Raw genomic sequence first — 18,936 nt, 5'->3', positions numbered from 1 at the left:
CATCCAACTAGGTCATCAACGCCTACTGCGATGGAGCGATCATTTTTATAAATGACCCTGTATAAACCTCATTAGTCCAATTACTATACTCGTATCTAGTTGAAAAAGCACTGAAGTGAAGAAATTACAGAGTGTAAGAAGTTAGTGTGTAAATATCTTTTTATTTATTGGTCCTATGATTGAAATAGTTATTATCAAATACATATGTAGAATGAGAAATTTCGTTCAAAACAAGAGCTATACGTTTTTCGCACAAGCAAGGATTAAACTTATTCAGCCGTAATGAGTGAAATCGGTCGTTATGATTTTCTAGTTTTTTTTTTTTTAGTCAGTTTCCTAATCTGTACAGTGCGTTTTTTTAACTGTTGTCATTGCATGGTAAAAATTATACCCCCTGTTAACTTTTGCTCTGATGAAAATATTCAAATCATTTTTTGGAACAAAGTTGGAAGATTTATAAACTATCGGATAAATTGCAATTCAATATCCTAAACTGTCGAAAAAGTCGTGAAAAAAATATTTTAGTAAGTGTTTCCTTGACACTATCATTTTTAGCAGGCTGAAATGTTGGCTGAATAATAATATAAAACCTAATTTTAATTTATTCATGATTTATTACTAAAATAAAAATTAGCACCAAATCTATAGTGGATCGTAAGGTAACAGAGGGTATAATTTTTACCATGCAATTCCCTAAGGCAACAGTTAAAAAACGCACTGTATATCTGATAATGTTTCAATCGTAAGACCAATAGATAAGGAGATAAGTGTTTACTGAAAACTCATTTTTGACATTTCTTTTCGGTGTGAATTTTTTTCCGTCCGATGAACTGATGGATGATATAGGTAGATACATATAACAATCAAATGAAAATATAGACTAAAATTCAGTTAAATGAGAGAAAATTCCTAAGGAATCAACTATAAAACTACTTTGTAAAATTATTTTTTTGCATTGTTGATGCATGTACACATGTATTAGATTTGCTTCTTACCCTCTACCCGTAACCTATTCCTTTATAAAAATAATTTTAATTGATTATCTGCAAAATGTAACACGATTACAGCAGGTTATTAAGCGAAATTGGGAGATGTACTGTTTCACCAAGATAACGCGCCAAGAGATAGATACATGATATATCAGATCGTGTGTTATATAGAAAACATTGCCGAAGCAGGGTTCGCCTGGTGGAAAATCCACCTTGTTTTCCTGACCTACTTTCCAATGATTATAAATTCTTCCAAAACTCGAAAAATACTTTTGCGAAAGAAAAGTCTGATGTTGGTGATAACTGCCATAACTGACTAGGTTGAACATGCCGTTGAAACATCTAAAGGAAAAAATTAAGTTTTTCTTTTTTAGTTTGTTGTAAAACTGGTTAAGGGTGTAACACAGAAATCAATCTTCGAATTATATTGCAGAAAAAGAATTGTCGTAAAGCAAGACTATTTTAATTTTTTATAATTATAGGTTCAATTAATTTTTTTGTTCGACACTGTCAGAATTTGAGAAATGTCTCCTATGTGAACGGATTTTGATAAATGTCACAACTTCTCAAAACGAAACGTCAAGCTAATTTTATTATTATTATTATTATTTCATGCTCAACAGGAAAAAATCCCAATTAAAGAGCAGGCATAATTCGACCAATACAAATTAAATATCAGACAATTCCAATGATTTCAGCAATTCAATATTACACGAGAACACCGGCAGAGTTGGAACATGTTGCACAAAGGAGAAAATTTAAGAAAATCTTGGAGTTGGTAAATAGAGTAAGTTTTTACTAGGAGTAGTAATAAAATGCCTTCCAACACAAAAATTAATCTGACTGAGCAGAGGACAGCAGTCAATCAAGTTATGAAGAATTTAGTATAAAAACAATAAATGCATTCACTTATTGCGTTCGGATAAACTTTTGAACGAGAAACGTTCCAATAAAATAGTCTGTGAATATCCAATAGGGGGATAGCGTCCATCCTCTCTGAAACACAAGTATTTTAAGAACCTACACTGCAAACGTTCAATACTAGCAATGTGAACAGCATGATGAGAAAACCAAACAATCGACGCATATTCAAGTTTACTTCTGACAAATGTTTGAAATAAATATATTAATGTGGAGGCATTAGAGAAATCTCTGGTATTCCTAATAATATAGCCATAAGTCTTCCAGGAACAGAGTTCATGTGGCCTATAAAAGACAGCTTATTGTCAAACAGCACTCCCAAGTCAGAAACCAAGTCAAGTCTCTCCAAAACAGCACCACCAATATTATAATCAAATTCGATCTTTTGTTTATTATTTCTAAAAGTCATTACGACTATATTTAACTGAAGGTTATTTCGTATGCGTCAACTGGAGTTTAAATCAATATTATCCTGCAACCTGATACAATCACCAACTTCTCCAATAGACGTAAAAATCTTCATATCATCTGTATATAGCAAACAGGATACTGAAAGATCTTCAATTATGTCATTAATAAAAATATTGAAGAGTAGCGGTCCCAACACGGATCATTGAGGCACACCAGAGGAGAAATCAAAAACATTATAACGATGTCCATGAACACTAACAAACTGCTTACGACCAGTCAAGTAAGAATACAAAAAATTTACAAAGGTAGGAGAGCAACCCAATGTCCCCAGCTTTTTGACAAGGATTTCATGGTCCAGCCTGTCAAAAGCTTTTGAAAAATCAGTATAGGTATATCACATCAGTTTGGAGGCCCAGATCCATTGAATTAATTATAGTGTGTGAAAGTACATACATTGGATATTGTTGACTTACCTTTCACAAAGCCATATTGTATAACTTTTAAAATGAAAACACGAGTTATCTGATATTATGAATTTAATTAAATAAGTACTTTAGAAAAATTGCTACAGATCGAAACAGGCCGATCATTTTCAATACAACTGCGATCCCCTTTCTTAAAAACCGGCACAACCCTTGCAGTTTTCCACATTGCAGGAAACGCGTTAGTCTTCAAACACAAATTAAAAATCACTGTCAGAGGAGAAACGAAAGCCTCAACATATTCACGGATCAGAAATGATGGGATCATATCAGAACCAGCTGTGAATTTCAACTTAAGTTTGGAAATTGCATTCAAAACATTTTGTTCGTTAACAGCATTTAAAGAGAAATTACAAGATGTACTCTATTCTTCAACAGACGACCCTATGACGGAAGCTTTATCACAATAAGCAGACTCAAAATAATTAGCAAAAGCTCCCGTAATACCATCAACGCCAGAAACTTCCGCTCCCGAAAAAGTCACGTTAAGAGGAAAACTGGTACCGATCTGTTTGAATTTGATAAACTGCCAGAACTTATTAGGATCTCTCTTTATGTCAGCCTCAACTTTAACAACGTACTGATCATACTGCCTTTTAATATCACCTTTAATATCTCGACGTAACGTTCAGATCACAGAGTTTGCCAGATATCCTAAATTTCCTCAATGTTCTGTGTTTTAGCTTAATTTTCTTAAGTAGCTCATACAAAAACCAATGGGGATAATTATGCCTACTTTTTCTTTTCTTTGAAACAATTAAGTCAAACAACTCAAATAACTTATTGTAGAAACCACGACATGCCAAATCGACATCCTCATAGCTGTCAAGAAAACACCAATCTATAACAAGAAGTGCGTTACGCACCAGCTCCATATCAACTGCCCTAAAATTAAAATTATCACCATCATCAACACCATAAAAAAACTTCCTTATCTTGATCCTAACGTCAATGGATATCAAAAGAGTTGGGTGATGAGGATCTTCAGGGACAAGACCCTCCGCACCTCTGGTCACACTACAATTAGAAATTCGACAGAACCAAATCGAGTAGCCGACCATTGTCATTAGTAATAGAGTTATGCCGCTGACAATATAATTCATGTATCACGTGATCATGAATGATCCAATGAAAACGCGACAAAAGTCCTTAGTTGCATGGCTAGTACAGCTATAATAAAAAACAAAAAAAATATTATCTTATTTACTTTTGTCATTACGATTTTTGATTGAAATAAATTTGTCAGTTTGACAAATAAATGAATAATTTTGTATTTCATTCATTATATTGCCTCACCGAATATAACACGTGGTATGATTAATCATCGATGATATTAAATTCGTGAAATTGAAGCAGGACATTTCACTCGTCCTTCGGACTCGTGAAATCTCCCGGTCAATTTCACTCATAATATCATCGATAATAATCATACCACTAGTTATATTATAGCCGAATAGATAACTCACTTAAAATATGAAAAATCGGCACTGCATTACCCCGTAGCTGATCAAAATTCAAATAGGTAATGTATTCAGTGACATTAAAATCACCCAATAAAATTATTTTGGAACCATGCAGAAACTGCAAGGAAAGGAAAGCATAAGAGAATTAATAATATCCATCCAAACCCAGACCAGGAGGAATAAATACAAGACAAATGTAAATAGTGGAGTTAACATTATGAAATCAATTTCCGGTAAATTATCGAAGGATAAATCTACATACACAGATAGGCTAGACACAATTTTCAACATTTCCTCTAATTTTTATATTTCATTTATGTATTTTATTTTTTTATTTTGTCACGTCTATATCATTACTGACTCTGCCATTGACATTGAGATTAATTGATGATAACATAAATCCAACATGTTGCCAAACTTACTTTCAGAAATAGCTTAATATCTTCGAGAACACAGAAAGTGGATGTTTTTACATATTTTTCATAGCTTTTTCTACTCTTACTTTTTAACAAATCAACGTAGTGTTGGGTTGTTCCGCGAATTTTGAGGCATTCTGCATGTTGTAGCTACTCCATTAGAGGAAAACATAAAAGATGTTAGCTTAAATGTAATTATCATTTGGAAGTAAAGCACTAAAGCTGCATTTCAAACTCTTGCATTTTCCCGTAATTTTTAATGCCGCATTATATGGATTGGGTTCGAGGAGATTTCTAAATATCATGTAGAGCCTTGTTAGGGATTATTCTCGTCTCGGCACATTAAAATGGTTTGCGTTTGTAGATGTTCTCGAGCAAAAAATCTCGAGTCCTCGTCATTTTAGAGCTATGCAAATGAGAAGGCTTTTACAAAATACTTTTACGAGCAATTGCATTTTGCCGGGAGCGTTTTCCTCATCGAAAATGTAACATCTTTTAAAAATGTATAACTTCGAAATTTACGATGTAAAAATCGTCAGCGAACAGTTTCTAATGAATTTTCCCACGCCACTAAAACGGACGAAAATGTTGATGCCCATTATTCTCGTTTCTTCCGTTCGTGGACTCATATGAATATTCACATAACGCTGAACGATTCTCTCGTATCGACAAATAAGAGGGCACTATTAGCATTATTGAGTGGTACCCTGAGGATGTAAGTGGTTCATTTGGTTTGTTTGTTAGTCGTATTTGCATCAGGTGAACTTGAATGGAGCTAAAACAGGGAGGAACCGCAGACGTTCGATCAACATTGCAAGCATACAATCAACTGCGTTGCAGATTTACGTGAACGAATAAATAAAATTTCACTTAGTAAAATACCTAGTCGAGTGTGATCGAAAACTGGACTGACCGTTTTATTTTCTTTTAATATATGGCACGTTATTAAGCTTCACTGCTCTTTAATCTCCATAATCGTTTCTAAGCTATGTCACGACTACATTTGGGAATTCTATATTTATTTAAGACCAGAGAGACCCACAGAAGCACAAAAAATGTTCAAAGGTTTTGCTTCTTTGTGAAAGAAAAACACATGTCGGTATTTTTGGCAAAGAAATGTAAAAATTCAACATCTATTATTCATGCAAACTGCAGCTCACGAAACGTTGATAATAGTCACCTACACTATTATTTTTAATTTTCAGTTTTTAAAGCAAGCTTTTGGAAAAACAGAACAATGGTGCACCTAAATAAACACAAAAAAATGCAGTTATGTGAAAAGGAATTTCATTGCCACAGTATTGTGATTTATTAAGTCATACTTGCAGAGGTATTGCAAATTATATATTTTAAACAAAATGTAATTATATTGAAACCAATAGATTTTTGTTCACAGTTCTGGTCACATATGCACCATAATTTTCCTGTCATTCTGAGATTTATGTTTAAAACCAATTTCCGATGAAAGCGTTTGCAACAGTTTTCAATTTGAAAATTATACTTTCAAGTGATGTCCTATGAATGGTTATACATATTGAAAATCCCATTATCGTTAATTACATAGTTGCATAAATATTCTCCCGCTACAAAAATTCTTATTAAAACCACGTGTGGTATGCAATAAAGATATGTGTATTTTACAACAATGGCGGAATTAATATTTTAAACACTGCAGTTACGCTGAAATATACAACTTAAAGTGTGAATCATTTGCTCCTCTTTGTAATGAAAAGTCTATAAAACTTTTTGGTGAGCATTACAACCAATCGTTTAAGATCTCGGCCCCCTCATCCGAACTAAGGCGTTTGCTTAAATGTTCTACATTTCCGAATCTATTTACATCAACACAACTCTTTAAGGGGGAGACAAGTTGAGAAGATTTCACCACCCTTTCCAAAAATGGTATTAAAGTCCCTTCTTAAGCACTTCAATTCACTCTTAAACTGCTAAAGCTATTTTGTTTCACTGAAACTAAATATCTTTTGACAGTTTTAGACTTGAGTCTAAATGAGAAATTTCTCACTCGTGTAATCAAATACTCATGATGCAAACGCAATCAATGATCAAACATATAAATTAATGCATGTATCTGATGGTTAGAGCTCGACTGATTAATAAATTTACTATGTAACTCCATCATTTCAAATTAAATTATATTGCTAAATTACTAAGGACCAGTTTATAGAAAGAGAATTAAATGATAAGAAAATAAGAAATGATAATTTTTAAATAAGGTTTTTAAATAAAAATTAAGTGAAATAAAAATGATAACAAAACATTTACATACAGGTGTCCCAAAAATGGCGTACAAACTACTTACTACCTTGTCGATGATGCTTAAATGTACATGAAAAAAATATGGAAAAAATGTTTCAGACAAAAAAATCTATTATTTTTATTATTATTATTAACGATAATACAATGTAAACAATGATATATTCATACATCATTACCTTGCAATGTTACAGTAGAGGATTTAAAATAATTTTTTCGATTTCCAAAACTTCAAAATTCTCTATTATGCAGGATTAGATATTGATAGTGAGTGATCTTGTACTTTGTGATAATATGTACGATTAGACGTAGCTGTCGTGAAAATTTCATACATATATTTCAAAATAATTGACCTGTTAAGTGCCACATTCAAAGACCGCCAAATCAGAAAATAAGTCCAATAGAATTTTTTTAACATTTTTCTGGCGTTTACGGTAATGTCTTCTACACCGTAGTGCACCGTTAGTACGCCATTTTTGGGACACTCTGTATATTAATAAATTATACATCGCAATCTGTGTTGTATAAACAAAAGTCAGAAAACAGAAATGCGGAAAGGAAGGTTAAGAAGTTGTTTGTTGACTTTTCAGGTAAACATGTGTGCAGTCGTGTTTCAAAGAAATAGCCACCAAAAAACTGACGTACAAGATAAATTATTAAGGCCACAGTTTCTCCATATACAGGGTGTATCTGAAATACGTGTGTTAATTTTAACCAGTGGAAGAACGCGCCAAATCATGGAACTTTTCTCTATGACATTTTTACGAAAAAGTATACAAATTGATTTGAAAATAAATAAATCACAGTGTATACCCGCCTATGGGTAAAAGCGAAAATTTTCTGTTGTGATAAAAACGGAGCCTTGTTAGAAAATTACATTGGTATAGAAAAAATTAAGGTAATTGTTTACTTTAGCTACTTGTGGAATTTTCGCGTTTTTTCTGGCCAGACACCCTTAGGGCGTCCTCCTACATCGTTTTCCACCACTCTAACCTTGTGCAAATGCGCTTGTTTTTCTCTCTTGTTGTGTTTCAAGGTCGCATCAATGTCTAGAATAACTAAAGGGCATGGAAAATTCACTCAGAAAAAAACGCGAAAATTCCACAAGTAGGTAAAGTAAACAATGACCAAAATTAAATAATTAAAATGTAAATTCTCATGGTTAGAAAAAATAGAAACTAGTTAATTACACAAAACGATTCGTTTTTATAAAAATTGAGGGGAAAAAAATCTTGGAATACTTAGTACTTAGAGAAAAGTTTCATAAATTGGCGACTTCTTTCACTAGTTAAAATTAACACACGTACTTCAGATACACCCTGTATGTGTTCAAAGTTTCAAGTACGAATATATCAAATTTTTAGCAACAAAACTAAATTGGATATCGTTACTTTAGATGTCACCTGTAAATTTATCTCCAGGGCTGACTCGATTGCAAATTTTCTTGATTACAACATATTTAATCGTATTATATTAAAGCTTCCGGAGATACTCGTACATATTCGGAAGATTTTTCGATTGGAGACAGATATTATTCAGTACCTCTATTCCAAATTGCTTATGTTAAAAAAGTATCGTAAAACTAACTTTGAACTCTTTAATCAAAAGTTTAAATAACATCAGAGACAAGCAAAGAATTCTTACTTTTAGTACTTACGGTACATTTCTATCATCGAAAATTGAATTTCCTAAAATGTCAAGAAATTCTGGATTTTTATTCAACTAAAAATTACGTATATCTGGAACTGATGTGATAGTAACAGTGGAGATGTCTTTGCTGATTTCTTCAAGAGTATATTTTCCACCCCTAATTGAACCGTTTCCCAAAATATATTCAATAATAACTTTGGTCCCAAAGGAATTGAAAACTTTAAAAATGCTTTTACGCGAAAACAGATGAAATTATTAGTTTTTTAGTAAAAGATTGGACTTACCCATTCACTTCGCCGAAGTTTTGAGTATTTTTTTTTTTAATAATTCCATAAAACTCTTCGTTAATGAAATCGTTCAAGTAATGTCTATCATTTTTATTTGGTGACGATTTGAAAATGTAAACGATACTGTCTCTTGATAGCTCCAGAATCTTTGTAACTTTAACACTCACAATTTTAATGTCTTAATGTCCTGCTTCAAAAAAGATTTTATCATTAAATTCTCAGATAATATTCAACATAAATAGGAGTTATTTTTTGACACTAAGTTAATCTTTAATGCGTATTGTGTTAGGTGTAATTAACAAAACTTATCGAGTATACTGACATGTTTATAGAAATGAAAAATTTGTAAAATCGAAGATAATGTAGCGTTATACAGACTGATTCTCATAACTTTCCGACCCCGACGTTTAAATGCGGCCAGTAATCTGTTTTTCATTTATAACTTGATTCAAAAACATGAATAATTTGACTTTTGTATGGTTTGGACATTCCTCACAAAAGTCTCAAATATAAAAATTTATGAATGGCAGTAATTGACAATATTTTTATTATTTAAGGACCTACATTTTATAAAGGGGTGTATTTTTAAAATGTGCCGAAATGTTACCTACGAGGTTGTGGGACAACGTAGAAGACTAAAAGCAATTAAAAAAAATCGTACCTCAAAAATCAAATGTCATTTTATTTTTTGACATAGAATTGTTTTAATATTTTTTCCGAGTTCTACATGAAGCCAGTAGCTCATGGTAAATTATGCTGGTTCATTCTGGGACACCTATATTATGTGAATTTGGAACAGCTATATCTAAAAGATATACTTGCTTTTGTTGTTTATTTAAAATAAAAATGTCTGGTCTGTTATGTTTAATATGAATGTCAGTTAAAACTGTTCGATCAAAATACGGGGTGATCAATAAGGACTGTTTAAGTTGGTAACACTGAATCGTATTTTAAATCGTATAACAGGAGTAACTTCCGGTTGTTGGTGGCTTGTCGGTGTTAATGCTATACCTATTTCAGATATTTGTCAAATAAACCAACAAAACATATCCAGTTACAGTGTTATAAATAAAAAATTTCTTAATTGTATTGCCAACTTAAACAGTCCTTCTTGATCACCCGGTATAATTTGTAATTGTCATTTTCCAAACAATTTTCTGGTTTATAACTATAATGTGGTTGTGTATTCCTTAATAAATTGAATTTAACAGCTAAATTCATATGTATAATTTTAGGGAATATATCATGATTCATGACGTTTCTCATATTCGGTTTGAGCCAAAACGGTGCAAGAAGAAATGATGTGTTCAATTGTTTCCCCTTCAGTTCCGCAAATCCTACGTTTATCGATGATCGATTACAAACCGCATATTTTTTTTATAATTTCTTGTATTTATAACACGATCTTGTATTGCAAATATAAAACCCTCCGTCTCAGGGTGAATATTTCATTTCTTAAGCATGAGAAACCTGAATATTAATTTCTGGTTGTTCCGGTTCTTTAAAGTATCTCCCATGTAAAGACTTCTGTTTTATATTTGCTATAGTGTCAGGTATATTTGGCTCAACAATATCTGAAATTATATTATCACTTAAATTTAAAGGTGTGTAACCTTTATCCGCTGAAACCAAAGCATTAAAAAATGTGTTATAACGAGCTCTATTGAGGAAATAATTTTTTAGTGAAAAAATTTGATTGTGTTGCAGTATTTCTAGATTTGAAAAACCCCTACCACCGTTTTCGCGTGGTAAATTAAATCTTTCAATAGCAGATTTGGGGTGATGTTTACTAAATTTGGTAGAAAGAACTCTGGTTTTAATGTTTATATTCTGTAAATTAGTTTTGGACGATTTTATAACACCAAAAGAATAGGTCAGCAATGGAAAAGCATATGTGTTAACTGCTTTAATTAAATTATTACCGTTTAATTTTAAAAGAGATTTAATTCTTAAATAAAATTGCTTTTCTAAATTTTCTTTTATAATTGGGTGTTGAATATGATTTTATTGATTAATACCTAAATATTTATAAAATTCTCCTTTATTTAAAATATTATTATAATTAATAATTAATTATAATAATATGTACATGGTTTTTAGTGTAATGTCAATTTACTTTGTTCATTTCCATTTTTATTTCTAGAGAAATTAGGATATATAAATAAAAATCAGAGAACATCCATCATGTCTAAAATAATATAATAATAATAATAAGGCAGAATATAGCCTAAGTGAGTCCGTGTCGAGGGTCGCGGGTTCGATTCCAACCCAGGACGAAATTTAAAAAAAAGGCTGAATTCTGTCTCGTGATTCGGAAGTCACGTCCGGTCTATTGAGTTGGTCATCATTCCTAGACATATTTAATAAACGACACAATCATATTTTTTCGCATATTATAATTTATATTTTTTTCAAGAAGGTTGACCTGATCCAGAAGAGTAAACTAAATAAAGTTAAGACGACAGTTTAAATTATTGGGAAATTAATAAAGGGTTCATTACTTGTATGTCCTTTGGCTAGTACTTTGGTTCTAATAAATAAAGCTAAATGAGTCTCGATAGGCCGCCATCTGCTCGGGTTAACATCAAATTCGATTTAATTATTCACACTAGTTTTTCAGAAATTATTCTACCACCACGTAGACAAAAAATACAGTAATTACGCGAGATGTTTGACGTTTGTAGGAGTATAATATGTTAACAAACGTTTATATTACATATAACCAAGTTTAAAAATGTATCTGTTCTATTTTAACGGGGATAAGGTAGTGATTTTTATTTGTTTATCGTTACGTGCTTGTTATTGTTTAATTAATTTTTAATTCAAACAGACAAGTTATAGCAGAAAAATTAAAGCGGTACATTTACTAACCATTAAAGAACTTGCCTCATATACCACGCAGATGTAAAGTTTACTCGACCATGTTTATTTTCGAATGCAAACATTATTCGACATACATATATCATATATGCAAAGGCCACAAACCCACATTTACCAATCGACGTGAGAACTCCTCTGAACAATTAATTGTTGCTGGTGATGTGTGATCAGTAGCTGAAACTTGCTGTAAGTAGCTTTTGTTAGTTTCACATCATCCAGTTTTTTTGAGTACCTATTTTTGGGCGTTAATAATTTCATCAAAGAAGATTGGGCTAATATATTTCACCTTCGGAATATGATCTTTTAATGAATACAATGGCATCTCAATAAGGTTGTGGGGATTATATTTCGTCTGAGTTGGTAAAATGACATTACACATTCATATAACCTTAAACTGTCACTTAAACGTCACTTTTACTGCCTTTAACCCAATTATTACTTCATCGTTCAAAAATGATCGCCACAAAGATGTTCTTCTAATTTTGAAAGCAAACAGCGCCACTGATGACTAGGTCTGAAGAATGAGAGCTGCTCCAATATTTTGAAAGCGGAATTATGCTGACTATTCATTCACCTGTCATTTTTCAAATATTAACCAATAAAATAGCAGATATTTACCTACTTTCGTAGCCTAGCAATAGCAAATTCCAGCGAATATTCAATTAGTGAAAATATAACTGGCTATTCCACAAGTGGTTGCAGTGAATGTTTTAATCTGAAAAAACTGACGCCATATCGACTTTCGTGACTTCCGTGTATTTTCTGGCACGTTTCTTTGCAGGTTTACGAATTAGCTTTTGAAATAAGTATTTTATTTTAATCACTGAGTTGGTTCATTGAGCAGTCTGTTGAATACAATTCGTAGATAGTAGAATATTTTTATGGTGGTATCACTCATGATCATTAGTCATTACGCTTGCGAACACCATTCGTGCTGCGCACTCATGGTGTTCCTAATTCGTAATACCAACACAAAAATAATCGACAATTTTTGACGACTCCTTGTATTATAACTGATAATTCGATAATCCTTTATGTTCCTTTTTCAAATGTTTTTATTTTTAATTTTCAAGACAACGCTGAATTCTAATGTCATATTTTTTACTTTTATGTCAAATGTCAACATGAATTGTCAACTTCCGACAAGCAACTTGCAACCATTTTAAAGCACTTTATTCATGAAATAATTTACCGAATTACTTTCGTGCTTCTGAAATAATCTGTGTAATACTCAAGTTGATTAAAACGCAACACTCGTGTCATTTTTTGACAAATTAAAACGTCAAAAAATGACACTCGTAGTTGCTAATCAACTTTCGTATTACAAATCGATAATTTCGAAGCACTCATGTAATTACAAGTGAACATCCACAAAAATACCGTAAAAAGCCGTACCATTGTTGAAATGGAACAATACACCTTCCATTCATTTTCTTTTCCGGCAACCTTATCAAATTTTAGAGGAAGTGGGGAATCCTTACATTCATTGTATACTTTGACCTTTTAATTCTGAATTAAAATGATGAATTGAAGGTCCATTAAGATTAAAAATGATAAATGTGCCTTCGTGACCACTTTATTGCTAGGTATCGTAGTTTTATGTTAACATTTTCGGTACCTAACCTAATTCATTTCACAAAATCTTCTCTATTTTACTTTCAGGAAAGTGAGAACTATGTTATATGGTAAATTTTGCTGTGACCTGTCTACCGTCGACCAAATCAATGTTTTCTTGGGTCAGAACAGTTCTAGGAAACCGAGCAGGTTCACAAAGGTCCTTGTGGAAAGAAAAATCAACCAAATTTCACTTCATTACAACAATAAATTTCCAATTTGAGTTTTTCATTTGTTAATTTAACGCCTTTCACAACAAATGATGATGAATCATCCTCTTGTGTGTTAAAAATGTAAAATTTTATTTTCAATTTAGAATATTTACAAATATAATAAGAAACCTTGAGGTTCAATTTTAAATTTATTTAAAAATCTTCAATTTTTGGAACAATTATACACACAGGGTGTTATTGAAATGCGCGGACAAATTTTAACCACGAGCTATAGTCCAATTTTTACCCTTTTGCGATGACGTCATTATCTAGTAACTTTACGTATGTTTGAGCTAGGATCAGAAACAAATTTGAATTGATCATAAATAACTATAAATGTGTCAAATTTGTTGACAATTGCTTCGAAAGGTTATGTTTGTAATCAATGTAATAAGTGAAAGAAATTAAAAATTGTCAAATTGACAGAAGCATAAAATAACCTCAAAGTGACCATCAATAAATAAACGTGCCTTTTTTTTTGTTTTTTTTTCTGTTTCTGTCGTTTCAATAAAGAAAGAGCCAGGAAGGAAATCGTGACGTCACCTCAAAAGGGTAAAAATTGGACTATAGTGGTTTCATGTAGAACTAGGAAAAAATATTTAAAAAATTCTGTCAAAAAATAAAATGACATGTATTTTTTGAGCTACAATTTGTTTTATTGCTTTTAGTCTTCTACGTTGTCCCACAACCTCGTAATTAAAATTTCGGCACATTTTAAAAAATACACCCTCTGTATCATATTTTATAAAATGTGCGCCAATGCGAAGTAACATCTACGAAATATGCTTTAAAACAAGGAAACCGCATTGGTGTACGTTTTATAAAATATGACAAACAGGGTGTATTTTTAAAATGTGCCGAAATTTTACTTACGACGTTGTGGGACAACGTAGAAGGCTAAAAGAAATTTTAAAAAATTGTAGCTCAAAAAATTAATATTATTTTATTTTTTGACAAAGAATTTTTTAAATATTTTTTCCGAGTTCTACACGAAGTCAGTAGCTCGTGGTTAAAATTTGTCCGTGGATTTCAATAACACCCTGTATACATAGATATGTTTCTTTTATCAAGTTATCAGCATTCCGGCACTTTTTTAGGACATAAATGTAAAGTTGTGTTTGCTGTAACATTGTTTCAACAACGTGTAAGTTTGATGAATGTGGATGTTAACGTTTTATGACAAGAAATAATTGCTTTTCCAGCATCCGGTTTAAAATGTATGTTTCTTTTTTTAACATTGCCAGCTTCTTTCTAATTTTTTTCTCAGAACGCGTTAGTACTTTAAAATAAGTGATATTACAATCAAACAGCACAGACATTCTTAATTTCGATAACATAAATAAAATAAATTTGAACAAATCATCTGTCGATAACCTCTAATCCAATTACTTTTGCAGTAGGTTTTGGATGATGGTACATACCTACGACTACGTTTAAAACCAACTTGCTTTAACCAACATACATACATTTGGACAAACCTTATTCTCTATTGTGCATTTTGAGTTACATACTCTGTGTTCCACGCAATTCCCATTCTTTACCATAAGCCAGAAGACACAAAATGCAATCTGCCCTTCTATTTTCCAGGTAATGTTTTCGTGATAGCGGCGATATTGCTGGAGCGAAACCTGCAGAACGTGGCGAATTACCTGATCGTGTCTTTGGCTGTGGCCGACTTGATGGTGGCGTGTCTCGTTATGCCTTTGGGTGCCGTCTACGCGGTGAGTATTTCTCATAACACAATCTCCATTTTTATTTCGACAGTGTGCATTTTTAACTTAACGACGTCGTTCCGACAATGAGAAATTCATAATTGCTCAAGTATGTATTTGATATACATGTCGCTCAAATCCCGATACGAACCACCACAATCCAGTCATAGTGACGGTCGATACGACCAACTATGATGGATGGCTCCAAGTAATTGACTTGCTATGTAAATAGCAAGTTTGGGTGCACCACTTGTCGTAGGATAGTGATGTTTAAGCGCCCTAAAGCATTGAGCCGGATATGCTACGCCTCCGCACGTAACGTTGTTCAAACGACGTTAAACGTCTGGACGTTGAACCCAAATAGCCTCGACGAAGAGCATCTCAGAAGTAACTGCAAAAAATTCTGAAATCGATTTATTAATGTGCCATCAAAGAGCTTTCCGATTAGCGGAAGGACCACTCAAATATGTTTCACGTCTATGTATTTGAAAAGGTCAAATGTCATAATTCATAAAACCCACAACATACAGTATAAGGCGACCTGCGTATAAAGCGACGTCCAAGTTTCAGATTCAAGTACATACATAATTTGAGCTTGTGTCTGTAGACGGAGACACCTAAACCACTAACCCATCTGTGGTAAACTTTAGGTCAATGAGCGTCAACTGTTAACACAGTTGTATCTTGATACAATTAATTAAATACCTACATACTCCTACAAACTATTATACTCATCTAGGAATTATATCTGTACATTGTAGTTTAACTTCAGTAATAAAAGGATTATCATTTAACACCTCCTATTGAGAAAATAACCGCTCAGTCCTGCACAAACTGCTTACAAACTGTTGCCATGTTTTTCAACGTTTACAAAGGTTTTAGTCGCATAGGTTAAAACTGTCGACCGATGTACTTTATTTATAAACATACAGGGGTATTCATGAGTAATAATGGGCCTAACAACGTCCCGACGCAACCAAATAAACATATTTCTCAAAAGAGTAGATACCAATTATTGATCTTTTTATTTTTTAATGAATCCAAGACTGCTTTTATTAAGACACTTTTCAGTTGTCGTTACGACATCTAACAAACCTAAAATGTATTTTTGTTTAAATAAAAGTAACCTAAAAAATGTACATTTATTTAGATGTGAACTTCATGTCAAATTAAAAAGAAAACTAAAACCAACTGGGCCGTATCACGACACCGTTATTAAAGTTGCCGTTAACTAAAATCGTGATTAAAGTAAACATAAAACGATATAGATTTATGCAATTATAACCTGCGAGAAAGAGATGAAGTCGTCACCAAGGTAACTAGAGTCATGATTAAATTTAATAAGGGTGTCGTGATACGGTCCACTATGTTTTAAAATATTTTTTAAATAAATATAAATGATCCAGGAAGGAGATGAGAATGTATAACTGGTTGCGTTTCAATGTTTGTAAGGCCCATTATTACTCGTGAACAACCCTGTATAGATAGGTAAACGTTCATTGTCACGTCTTTGTTGATTTATTTAACGTTTTATTAGTAGGCCCCGAAATTTAACGTTAGGGTTATTGGATGACTGTACCTTAGTCTTTTGTTCATTATATTGTTTGAGGTTTTGATTGGTTTTATTATTTTAAGTAGATTCCACTGTTATAGAGCTAACTTTTCGTTATTCTTAAGAAGTAAAAATCAGTACAGAATTAAGTATCTCGACATGCAACAATTATGAGTACACTTGACGAGAAATATTTTTGAACGCACCTTATAATTAATTACCTCTGCTAGAAAATTGAGAGAATTAGTTTGAATTCGTACAACTTTGATTTGATATTTTATTTCCTTCATAAACCCTATCCGTACGAATACGTGTTAATGTAATTATTAATTAAGCAGCTAACAGTTTTGTATTTGTATTTTATAATGCAGTGTAAGAGGCATAAAAGCTGCTTAAGAACTGTGCCGGTGGAGGTAATGATAAATCTTGTAAAGACTAATTTGGTTGGCTGGCTTTAAAAGATTTAATTAAAACAGAAAATAGATAGTTTAACCGTGCACCGTAAACTTTATTGTCTTTATACTTATAGCAATTGGATTCTCGTGAGAGGTAATTTAGTTTAGACACTCCATAACAAGAGCAGAGTTAATTATGAAGGAACAGGCACCCCTTGATAGAAAATTTCCTTAGGGGTACTTAACTCTGAACATATCACTGTCTTTCGGCATTAGATACTAATTGTTGTGTCAAATATCTCACGGTGGATTATGTTACTAAACCGTGGATATTGTTGAACTTCGTTTCGAAGATAACCCTTTCTGACACCACTCGTCCGGAATTAATTACAAAACCAGGTGCACGTGGAGTATTAATTGAAAACTGAAACGAAACATTTAAAAATTGTAAGCGAGGAAGCTAAATACGTTAATGGATTTATTTATAATTTCAGATTAATGTAAACTGCCTTTGATATGTTAGAGATATAATTGCTTTGATTTTCTAAATATTAGATAACACTAGTATAACTCATTAACTTTGTATAATATAACAAAGTTGTAATGTTTTCAGCTATGCGGCGGTACGGCATTCGGGTTATTTTGATTTACTATTATGATTACTATGGTAATAACAAATCTGTAACCAGTAGAAAGTAAGTAGGTACCGTATGTTTCAACAAACTTCTGGTCAAGTAAGTCATGAAAAACAAAAGCATTGAAAACGTACCTGTGGCTCAGCTTGTCAAATAATAATAATAATTGAACCGTCAGAAACATCATTTATCGCCATAATAATTTTGTTCACAAAATTTTATCTGTGAAAATGGTTTTCGCTCCTGAACAGAAGATATTCATGATTGAATCTTACTCGTATACTAATAACTGCCCAACGTCAAATTGCAGACTGAGCTATCAGTGTCAACTTGTCAAAGAATTGTTCGAAAGGATCTTGATTATTCAGTAACAGCTGAATGGTACGGCAACAACATTCTTGATGAATTAGCTCGTGGGTATTTTCAACAAGACGGGGCTACAGCACGAGAAACTCTTCGTTATTTGTGGCAATTTTTTGACGATAGGTTGATCAATCGAGATCTCTGGCCTGCACTTACGCCGCTTGATTATTACCTGTTACCTCATTTCAAAAACACCATATTCAAGGAACACAATTGATGATTTGAAAAGCAGAATTAAGGAAGAATGCGAGCGAGTAGCCCCTTAGACATTGGTGCGTGTTTTTGACATGACGAGGCGTCTTACAATTTGCATCGAAGCTCAAGGGCAAGGCTACCATTTTCAACATTTGCTCTAGGTCAGAGTAATTTAAAACACATTGTTGTTAATTGTTGTTTATTTATTTAATGTTATTACACTACTTGCTTACACATATTGAGCGGATTTATTTGTTTTTGTTGATCTCGGTACATAACCTAACTTTAACCTGTTACGTACGAAAGATAAAGCGGAGCGATTCGTCCGTGGCGACAATGTTAATTGTTCAGCCAACGCCAATTCTCGTAGAAACGTAGGAAAACAACCATTCACAAGCTTTTCCTGAAATTGTCATTTTATGACAATTATAGCGATAATCACATTTATGCCTGAATTACTCAAGTTACTCCATACATTTTTGTTT

At 32.5% G+C, this 18,936-nt stretch overlaps 1 protein-coding gene across 1 annotated transcript in view; it reads left to right on the top strand.

Annotated features, from left to right (window-relative positions):
• LOC138125669 (5-hydroxytryptamine receptor-like) overlaps positions 1 to 18,936 on the top strand; it is a 256,405-nt gene that overhangs the window by 198,139 nt on the left and 39,330 nt on the right. Inside the window, exon 5 of the mRNA XM_069041104.1 lies at positions 15,187 to 15,320. Within this exon, the coding sequence (XP_068897205.1) occupies positions 15,187 to 15,320 (134 nt within the window). The remainder of the gene's footprint in view (positions 1 to 15,186; positions 15,321 to 18,936) is intronic.

This window comes from Tenebrio molitor, chromosome 3 (assembly GCF_963966145.1).
Source record: "Tenebrio molitor chromosome 3, icTenMoli1.1, whole genome shotgun sequence".
In the NCBI taxonomy this organism is placed as follows: domain Eukaryota; kingdom Metazoa; phylum Arthropoda; class Insecta; order Coleoptera; family Tenebrionidae; genus Tenebrio; species Tenebrio molitor.
This window is presented reverse-complemented; position numbering and strand designations above follow the sequence as displayed.